A 9,542-nucleotide genomic window follows, 5' to 3' on the forward strand; every position below is an offset into this window, starting at 1 on the left:
CTTCTAGGCACCTAGTAGTAAGCTTCGAGTTGTCCATTTGTCACCCAGTAGTTCTATCCCAACCATCTCTCTGGTTTGCTATTTATCGACACGTCGTCTTGTCCGAGTCCAAGCGGGTTAGCGGAGTTTGCGGCGCTCGTCGTCGTCGTCGTCGTCGTCTCTCGTGTATGCTAGTTATCTGCTTGTCATCTAGTGGTTGTCGACTAGTCTTCATCTTGTGGTCTGCTAGTCCCCCGCAAATCCAGGTGCTTCAGTGTCGTTTTTGTTGCTCGTGGCCCCCGCCCCGCCCCCTCCCCGTTACCTCGATGCGGTTTCCTGTTTGTCGGCGCGAAGCTCGAGAACACGAGTCTTCCCACGAGCGCGGCGTTGGAGAGCGCTCACGGAGGCCGATTGGCACAGCGGGCAGGAAGAAGTCCATCGAGGAACGCCGAACGGCCGAGATCCGCGCAGAAGGGGACCGCCGGAGAGCGAGCGGACGTCTCCCGCCGGCCGCGTTTCCCGGCATGCACCCGACCGACGGGAAGTCGTCCGCTCACGTCCACCTTCGCCACTTCCTCCCGTGCGCTTCGCAAGATAGCCGCCTGAGACGCTCGGAAGGCCCTCGCCGTGGAAAAAGGTTTGTCGCGCGTCTTCCGTGTGGTCTCGTCTTGGTTTCCTCCTCGACTCGTCGTGGTGGTGGTCGTCGTCTTCTCCTCCTCCTTCTTCTTCTTTGGTGTCTTTTTCTTCTTTTCGCCGCCGTCACGACCCGCTCTCCTCATTCGTCTTCTTCGTCTTCACTCACAAGGGCGTCTTCCTCTTCGTCTCGGATATTGTCTTTGTCATCGTTTTCCTTCATCTTCCTCAACTTCTTCATCTTCTAATTCCGTTGTGGTCCTTTTTCTTTCCCATCGTATTCTTCACTGCCGTCGTCTTTTTCTTCGTGTCCGTCATCCTCCTCCTCCTCCTCCTCCTTTTTTGCTTCCCCACGAGGACATCAAGTGCGGCGACGGCGCTGTGATTTCAAGAGTGCGGCGTGTCCACCATGTTGTCTTCCTTTGACGTGAGTTGTCCCTCCGTGGCACGTCGCGCAAACATTTTTGGCAGATGACCTTTTCGACCGATGTCGTCAGGTTTCCGCGGACGCGTCGCTTCCGCTGACGGCGTCGGCCGCCATTTTGGCGTGCGCCGTGGTCCTGGCGTTGATTTGCCTGCGCTGCAGGGACGACGGGTCACCCGGTGCGCGTGATGATGGTGATGATGATGCCACTTCCTGTCATCTGGGCGTCCAACTCAACTGTTTTTTCCCTTGTGTTCCCCGTCACCAGTTTCCATCCGGGAAGCGAGCAACACCGACGAGTACGTCACGTAAGTTTCACGCTGTAAAGCGAGCGCTCGCATTGCGCGTTTTGAGTCACGCCGGTCTTTTGTCTGTCACACGCAGATCCGCTCACTTCAGACTCGTCCGCCAACGTAAGTCGTTCAAGTCCGGCGCTGGGAGAAGCACACAAGATTGAGCTTTATTGCAAAATGTGACAAGCTAAACCAGGGAGGGACACCTGGCGGGCCCTCGATTCATTTAAGAACAAAACAATATATATATCTATATATGGGGAGTGGGGGTAGCGCCTCCATCAGGAATCTTGTCAAGAATCGGAAGCAGTTGATTGGCTCAAGAAATTGAAAGGCGGGCCCATGTACCTCGTTCGCTTTGAGACGTTGTTGAGTGCAAACGGAAGCCGTGACGCCTGCACACGAGGCACAAGCTAACCTTGATTGCTGCAGCTAAAGTTGGCGGAAAAAAGCTCCAATGAGATGCTCATAGACTCCACCTTTTTGGCTACAGCTGCCAGAAGCTAACGAGCCGCGCTTTTGGGGCTTAAACCGAAGTTGGCACCAGCTAACACGACGAGCTAAACGTCATTCACCACAGCTAAAGTTGCCCGAAGGTAACGAGAGAAACGTTCACGGCTAGTCTGTGGCTAAAGTTGGCAGAAGCTCACAAAGGAAATGTTCAAAGCTACAATTGGCAGATGAAACATTCCGAACAAACGTTAGCCACACAGCTGGTGGAAGCCAAACCTCCATTTGCAAATGGACAAATGGTGGAATGGAACAGGCGAAACATTTGCAACGAGTTGGTGGCTCCAGCTGACGATAAATATGTTTGAAGCTCAAATTAGCACAAGCTAAGAATTCTGTTGCTCAAGTTAGCGCATGCTAACAAGCTAAACATTTAGCACAGATATCTACTAATTTGCAGATCACGCTACAGCTCGCCTGAACTCTGACCTGCTGTCACCTTTGTGAGTTGACCACACCCCAAAGTCTGGACCTCCAGGTCTTTGATCTTCTTCTTCACGTCTTTGATGTCTTTGATGTTCTTCTCAGCATTACTGCTTCGGATCGCGGCAGTCGGCGCAGCAGAAGATCCGACCTGGACCCCACAGAGAGCGGTGAGATGAAAAGATTGTCAAGTTTGTCGGTGGAAGTTTTTTTTACTTCTTTTTTTTTTTTTTGGTCTCTTCCTCCAGAAAGTAACCATAGCTACCAGAACTCCTACGATGGTCAGTCACCTTCCAATTGCAGTCTACTGATTCTGGTTCTGGTTTTTCTTCTGCTAATGATTCTCTTGGTTCTTCTTCTGATTCTTTGTCTTTTGTGTCTGGTTCTTCAGATTAGGATTCTTCACTTTTTTTTGCTTTTTCTTCAGGTTGTGTTTTTTCCCCCCCTTTTGCTTCTGGTGCTTCTTTGGTTTGTTCCTCTGGTTCTTCTTCAGATTGTGTTTTTTCTTGTGCTTCTGGTTCTTCTTGCATTTTCTTCTCCTGATTCTTGTTTGCGGGTCTTTCTGGTTCTTCTGGTTTTGCTTTTGGTGCTTTTTGTTGTTTGGTTGTTCTTGTTATTCTTTGACTGGTTTTTCAGATTGTTTTTTCCTGTGCTTCTGGTTCTTCTGCTTTGTAGAGCTTCTTGTTCTAGTTCTCGTGATGCTTGCTTCTGGATCTTCTTCAGTTTGTAGTTCTCCTGTTGGTTTCTCTTCTTCCTGGCCTAGTTCTGCAGGTTGTGGTTGTTCAAGTGTTTCTTGCTTCCGGTTGCGGTTGAGCAGTCACTCGTCTGAGGATCTGAACGAGGCCAAATGCTGCCCCCTCTAGTGAATGTCGAGCACTTTTAGTTGGGTGACAGGAAATAAAAGAATTGTTCTCCAAAGAGGAAGTAGAACTTTTCTGTCGAACATTGTCGTTTGTTTCCACAGAACAGGACTTCCCGGAATCCTCTACCGGGGATTACTTGTAAGTGCTTTCTAGTCGGCGAAATCTCCGCGCTCATCTTTTCCCGTCTGACCCGGTTCTTGTTCCTGCAGAATCGTGTTGCCAGAAGGCGAGGCTCCTGGGACCGATCGTAGCGGCGCGTCCACGCCGAGCTCAGGTAGCGTCCGACGCCTTCGCCGTCCTTTGCTGTTGCTCGTCACCGTTTGAAAACGGGCGCCACGTCTGCGTTGCAGGTGAACCCCACGACTACGAAAACGTCCGTGAGCGCACGCAGCACTCTCCAACAGGTTGCCGCACTCGCACCCTGACGGACCGCCTGACCGTCTGTCTTACTGTCTTACTTAACGGTCTCTGCTCCTCAGACGACAGAGACTACCTGAACGTGATTCCGCTGCCCCAAGGAGGTAAGTTCTTCATCATCATCTTGACCAACATGAAGTCCTCTCTTATCAGGATTGCGCCACTTCCTGGCGGGGGGGCGGCGCCCTCGCTGCTTCCTTCCCGTGTGAACGACATCTGCTGATTGATGCTTGACACTTTCTCTTTTCCGCTTCCCGTTTCCCGCCAGGAGAGACGCCGTCGTCGTCGTCGTCGTCCCAAAATGACGACGACGACAGTGACGACAGCGACGGCGAGGGGAAGTACGTCAATGAAGCCAGCGTGAGTACAGTTAAGTTCTGCAAGCTTTCCGTCCAGACGTCCCGTCAATCACACGCGGCGAGCATCAGCTGAGTGACTTTGCCTCGCAGGTGATGACATCGCCGTGACGCGGATGACCGATGATGTCGCCTGGCTGAAATGATGAATGAACTAACGTTGATGACACATTTTTTTTTCTTTGTGACTTTTTATGTTGAAGTGACAACTCCTGAGAATGTTTTTATTCACACTAGTTTTGTTTTTATGAAATTAAAGTTAACAAACATCAGTCTTTGTCCCCTTTGTGTTGATTGGAGTTATAAGATAACAGCATTAGAATGACTTTCTATATTATTGACCAATATTGTTGCAAGATTGTTCAAATGTCACTGCAGGTGGCAAATGTACTCTGTACTGAAGTAGAAGTACAGGAAAGTGGAAGTCCCGAATCAAAGCCTGTAATTAAGTAAAAAAAAGTACAGACTGAAAGGAAAAAAAGACAATGAACTACGAGTTCCATTTGGATCATTTGGCAAAAACCACACCTAGTTTTCCTCTTTTGATGAACTTCGAGCTTGCAAACCAAACCTTCGAACATCCTGTTTATTGTTTGGCTTCTCGGCTAAATGTCAAATGCACACTCACTGATGGCGGAGCGGTGCATTCACTTCCCACTCGGTGAACGCGAGTGCGAGTGCTTGTCCGCGGCTAACCGGCGACCGGTTCAGGGTGTAGTCCGCCTTACACCCGAAGTCAGCTGGGAGTTCTTATTTCTGTTAGAAATACTACTGACTGGCATGTTGCAAGAAAAACAAAGCATTTTCATTTGAAGCGTTTCGACTGACACGAACGGCCTACAAGAGGAGTTCCCGATTCCAATGTTCCCAGAAGGCAGCGCGTGGGTTGTTTGCTTGTGATTGGCCCCCGACCAGGAAGCGAAGAGTCTGTTCCGTCTCTCCTCTTGCCCCTTTTTCACGTCAATTGAGTCATTTTGTTGGATTCTTTTCAATGGAACATTGGAAAACGGCCTTGCGCTTGGCTTTGCTGTCTTTTGTTGTCCTGCTCGAGGCGCAAAGGCGAACGCACGAACAAGACGGCGACGGCGGCGATGGCGGCGACGGCGGCTGGTCTGTTGTCAAACACACTCGGCTACACGCGACTTCATGATGTTGGAATTGGCGTCCACTGCAGTACACGACACCCGAGGACGCTGCGGTCATCTAGGATAGCGAGCCTCCTACCGGAGTCACCACATACGCCAATCAAGAGACAGAAGCGGCAAAAAGAAAGAGCGTTCATGTCGGAAAGTCAAATCAACGGCGAGAAAGAACAACAGTTAGGGTTTCAAAATGAGGGTTGGAAAACGGCTTTACGGTTTGAAAGTAGGGTTTTTAGTCAAGTAAATGCAGACTTTGTGTGGAACGCTTTGACTTTTCCAACTTGGTTGGTCGTCTCGTCATTAAAACGCATTAAAACGTCGCTAGAATCTTCCGGAAATGATTCGGCCGCATCATCGTGGAATCAAAAGAATCGGAATGAACCACGTCCATGACTCAAAAGTTAGTTCATATTTTTTACCCGCAAATCTGGAAATTCGGGTTTGGAAAAAGTTTGGAACTTTCAAATCTCAAATCTTTGTATGCTGACGGTCGTCACCTTCGGCGATGAAGGTCAATTTGTAGTCATGTGAAGCCAAATCACAGCGCGTGTGCGTGAAACAAAGTGATTCCATGTGTTCAGGTCGCGCGGGTCCCACTTGAGCGTAGATGACGAAGGTCCGTGTAACGTGGACGTGTTGGACGGGTCTTCGCTGTCACTTCGTCACTTCCTGGACAGGTGAGGCGCGCGTGCGTTTCCCAGTTCGCACGCGGAGCGGCTAACGAGACGTCGTGCTGTCGTTTCTATAGTTACGCGTACAGCAGGCCGGCGGTCATCACGGGACTCACGGATAACGCCGTACGTTTTGCTTCAGTTGTGTTGTCCGATTGGATTTTGGTTTCGTTTCTGTGTGTGTGTGTTTGTTCACGTTTGCGTAACGATGCTTGTATTGTTTGTTAATTTGGAAGGTGTAACAATGTTCCTTTTCTCCGTGCAATTTCTTTCTTGTTGTTTTTAGAAATTCCGCTCTTTGTGCTCCAAGCAGAATTTACTTCGCGAATACGGCGATCGGCAAGTTCGTCTGAGTACGGCCAACACGTATTCGTACAGGAAAGGTGAGCGCCCGCCGCCCGCCGCCGCCGCCCCGTCGTGCTTTTCAGGCGCCGTGTCACGTGCGCCGTCCCGCGTGCGCCCACAGCGGACGTGTCGTTCCGGCACTACGTGGACGTCCTCCTCGGACCGCAGTCGCCCGAGGTCCTCGGCAGCGGTGAGTTGCAAGGGGGCGGGGCGGGGCGGGTGATGACGTTATCGGCATTCAGAAGGCACGTTAAACGGCAACGTTGACAAAAACAACAACAGATGATCAGACAGAAGTACAAAGAAACGAGCAATTAAAAAATACGACGACGCAATTCAAAACATCCATCCATCCATTTTCTGTCGCGCTTCTCCTCACGCGGGTCGCGGGCGTGCTGGAGCCCATCTCAGCTGTCATTGGGCAGAAGGCGGGGTACACCCTGAACCGGTCGCCAGCCAATCGCAGGGCACATACAAACAAACAAACAACCATTCGCACTCACAGTCATGCCTACGGGCAATTTAGAGTCTCCAATGAATGCATGTTTTTGGGATGTGGGAGGAAAGCGCAGTGCCCGGAGAAAAGCCACGCAGGCACGGGGAGAACATGCAAACTCCACACAGGCGGGGACGGGGATCGAACCCCGCACCTCAGAACTGTGAGGCTGACGCTCTAACCGGTCGGCCACCGTGCCGCCGCAATTCAAAAAAACAGCACAATTTAAAAAAAACAATGCGATTAAAAACGACGTAATTGAAAAATACGATGAAATTCAAAACATGATTAAAACAACGTGATTAATAACAACAATGATGCAATTAAAAACAACGAAGCAATAAAAAACAACCGTGATTAAAAAAGAACAATGCGATTAAAAAGGACGCGATTAAAAACAAAAATAAGAATATAATTAAAAACAACAATGAAGCAATTGAAAACAACGACGGAATTAAACATGACACAACAACGATGTGATTAAAAACGACAATTCAAAACAACGATGCAATTAAAAATAAGAATGTGATTAAAAACAACGAGATTAAAAACTATGCGATTAAAAGCAGCAACGACGACGACGCGATTAAAAACCCGCAAGGACACAATGAAAATTTGTTTGAAAATTAATTTGCCGTGTTACGGTTTGGTTAGGGTTACTTTATGTTGGGACGTCTCTGTTGAGTTTTTGCGGTGCGTCTCCATTCGGTGGCGCCGTTGTGCTCCGCAGACACGTTGTATATGTTCGGCGACAACAACGTGAGCGAGTGGCGGAACCTTCTGGACTTTTACCGGCCGCCGCCGTTCTTGCTGCCCGGCACCGGCCGAGCGTTAAGCTTCGGCGTCGCAGGTTTGCCGTTTTCGCTTTCGGGACTGAGGAAAGCGCAAAGTACTAAATTGTCGTCGCCGTCCGCCGTTCAGGTCCGGGAACCGGCGTCCCCTTCCACTGGCACGGACCGGGATACTCGGAGGTCATCTACGGGAGGAAGGTAGGTCGGCCGTGGTAGTTTGGGATTTGAGCGCTTCGGGCGTAGTTTTGGCAAACGCCGGCGGAGAGCGAGCCGCGGGCAGACGTCTGGCTGTGTGCCGCAGCGCTGGTTCCTGTACCCGCCGGATGAGGAGCCGCCCTTCCACCCCAACGCCAGCACCCTGGCGTGGCTGAGGGACGTGTACCCGCGGCTGCCCCCGCGCCAAGCCCCGCTCCAGTGCACCGTGCGACCCGGACAGGTAAGCCCGGTGGCGTAACTTTGATGTGAAGGCGGCGTCAAATTCTTAGGATTTTTTTTGTGTGCCCCCCGACAATTTATCCCCCCCAATTCCAAATGCCTCAATCGGGTGTCAAGATGCATAAGAATAAACCTAATTAGCAAGAGAAACAAAGTCAACACACTACCGTAGTTTCCCGTGTATAATGCGCATTTCCGCCCCCCAAAAATTGTCCACAGTCAATAGTGCGCATTGTACATAGGTATAGGGGCACATGGAAAAAACCGTTCATTTTATAAATGTATGCCGCCATCTAGTGGTTATGAAAAAGCTGTATACCTTCATTCCAAAATGCCACTGCCACCTAGAGGTTAGGAGAAAGGCGTACACTTTCATTCTAATATGCCACCGCCACCTAGAGGTTAGGAGAAAGGCGTAGCCTCCACTTTCATTCCAATATGACAGGGGTATGTACGTATGACTGCATATGTGTACAGTTGTGCAAGTTCACATACCCTGGCAGAATTTGTGAAATATTGTTTCTTTTTTTAAACATGACTGATGACTGAACAACAACCATCATTCATTTCTTTATGGTTATGTTTTCTTTACTGATAATGCTTTTCTGAAATGCGTGATCGTTTAATTTGAATCCCATTAGAATAAAATGAAATGCGTTTCACCAAATGTTTCCTGGGTAATCCAACGTATGAGCACAACTGTGTTTTCTAATTTCCTTTACAGGAATAAAACGTGTGCCTCATTTTACGCTGCTGTATCGAAACGTCGCTCATTAGTGCGTCAGGGCGACGAGGACGGAGCTGCCAGGCGAGGTTGACGCTGACAGCCGTTTGCTGTTGCTAACACGGCGCTGTTCCCTCGCAGGTTCTTTACTTCCCCACGCGCTGGTGGCACGCCACGCTCAACCTGGATGCCAGCGTCTTCATCTCAACCTTCCTGGGATGAGGATGACGAGCGGACACTCCAGCACCTCAGTAATCGACTGATGACCGCTGACCTTTTTGTGACTTTATTTGACTTTTATTGTGACTCAATAACAACAAAAGTGGACTTTTTTTTTTTCTCTGCTCTTGTGAAAGGAATAAAGTGTGTCAAAAGCAAAGTGACCAGCGTGTGCGTGCGCTTGAGGTCCCGCGCCGCGGAGCAGCCTCGCCGCCCCGGAAACGTGGAAAACATTGAAGATTTTACTTGTCAGTCCTTCCATCGCCAGCCGTCAATCAAATGAAAAACGGTGTTACATGCACAACTGCAGTGCCGTGAAAAAGTATTGGCCCCCTTCTCAAATTCTTTTTTTTTTTTTTTTTCCCCATAGTTTCCGCACTTTAAAAAAGCTCCAACAAAGTGACCCGATCCAAAGACGCTCCAGAACGGTCGAGAAATCAACAAATTGACAGTCTGGGAAAGGGTTACAAAAAGGCCTTTCGGTAGGATTCCAGCAAACGATGCAAAAACATAGGTTACTTAGAAGGGGGCCAATACTTTGTCACGGCACTGTAGTTTACCCAGGGAGATCAACGGTCGCGTACCCGCCGGCAAATATGGAGCAATAAATGGCCGAAAAGCCAGCGCTCCGGATTCAGAGGAGCTCGCCGACAAACGCTAGAAAGAGGCCGGATCAAAACCAGGCAGCGCGGCGCCAACTGGATTCGACGTGGACGCACTTGACCGCCTGTGGCGGCGGCTTCGGTGCGTCTTTTGCGGTCCACTGACTCCAAATCATGCCGACGCCCATTTATGGAAAATGTTCGGAGTGGCAGCGGATG

At 49.8% G+C, this 9,542-nt stretch overlaps 2 protein-coding genes across 29 annotated transcripts; both read left to right on the top strand.

Annotated features, from left to right (window-relative positions):
* The first annotated feature begins 476 nt into the window (after nt 1-476).
* On the top strand, nt 477-4,170 carry LOC133466414 (uncharacterized). 24 transcript variants are annotated; one of them, XM_061750099.1, is made up of 10 exons: nt 477-616; nt 970-1,039; nt 1,110-1,344; nt 1,421-1,449; nt 2,368-2,432; nt 2,511-2,543; nt 3,227-3,263; nt 3,335-3,399; nt 3,476-3,646; nt 3,811-4,170. In XM_061750099.1, the coding sequence occupies exons 3-10, from the start codon at nt 1,225-1,227 to the stop codon at nt 3,972-3,974; spliced, it is 684 nt and encodes a 227-aa protein (XP_061606083.1). In that variant the 5' UTR covers nt 477-616; nt 970-1,039; nt 1,110-1,224; the 3' UTR covers nt 3,975-4,170. The 24 variants fall into 24 exon arrangements, 18 of the variants coding, with proteins under 18 accessions (XP_061606083.1, XP_061606085.1, XP_061606086.1 ...); XM_061750101.1 differs by having other exon boundaries at nt 1,110-1,335; XR_009784927.1 differs by lacking the exons at nt 477-616; nt 3,811-4,170 and adding an exon at nt 2,240-2,282 and having other exon boundaries at nt 900-1,039; nt 1,110-1,230; nt 1,305-1,344; nt 2,659-3,263; nt 3,476-3,522.
* A 568-nt stretch (nt 4,171-4,738) lies between these two features.
* Nucleotides 4,739-8,881, top strand: jmjd8 (jumonji domain containing 8). Of its 5 annotated transcripts, none has more exons than XM_061750085.1 (9): nt 4,739-5,008; nt 5,622-5,717; nt 5,789-5,837; nt 5,998-6,094; nt 6,178-6,246; nt 7,283-7,402; nt 7,474-7,541; nt 7,645-7,779; nt 8,503-8,881. In XM_061750085.1, the coding sequence occupies exons 1-9, from the start codon at nt 4,890-4,892 to the stop codon at nt 8,506-8,508; spliced, it is 759 nt and encodes a 252-aa protein (XP_061606069.1). In that variant the 5' UTR covers nt 4,739-4,889; the 3' UTR covers nt 8,509-8,881. The 5 variants fall into 5 exon arrangements, with proteins under 5 accessions (XP_061606069.1, XP_061606068.1, XP_061606067.1 ...); XM_061750084.1 differs by having other exon boundaries at nt 4,745-5,008; nt 6,025-6,094; nt 8,644-8,881; XM_061750083.1 differs by having other exon boundaries at nt 4,747-5,008; nt 8,644-8,881.
* Nucleotides 8,882-9,542: the final 661 nt, after the last annotated feature.

Source organism: Phyllopteryx taeniolatus, chromosome 16 (genome assembly GCF_024500385.1).
Source record: "Phyllopteryx taeniolatus isolate TA_2022b chromosome 16, UOR_Ptae_1.2, whole genome shotgun sequence".
NCBI lineage: Eukaryota > Metazoa > Chordata > Actinopteri > Syngnathiformes > Syngnathidae > Phyllopteryx > Phyllopteryx taeniolatus.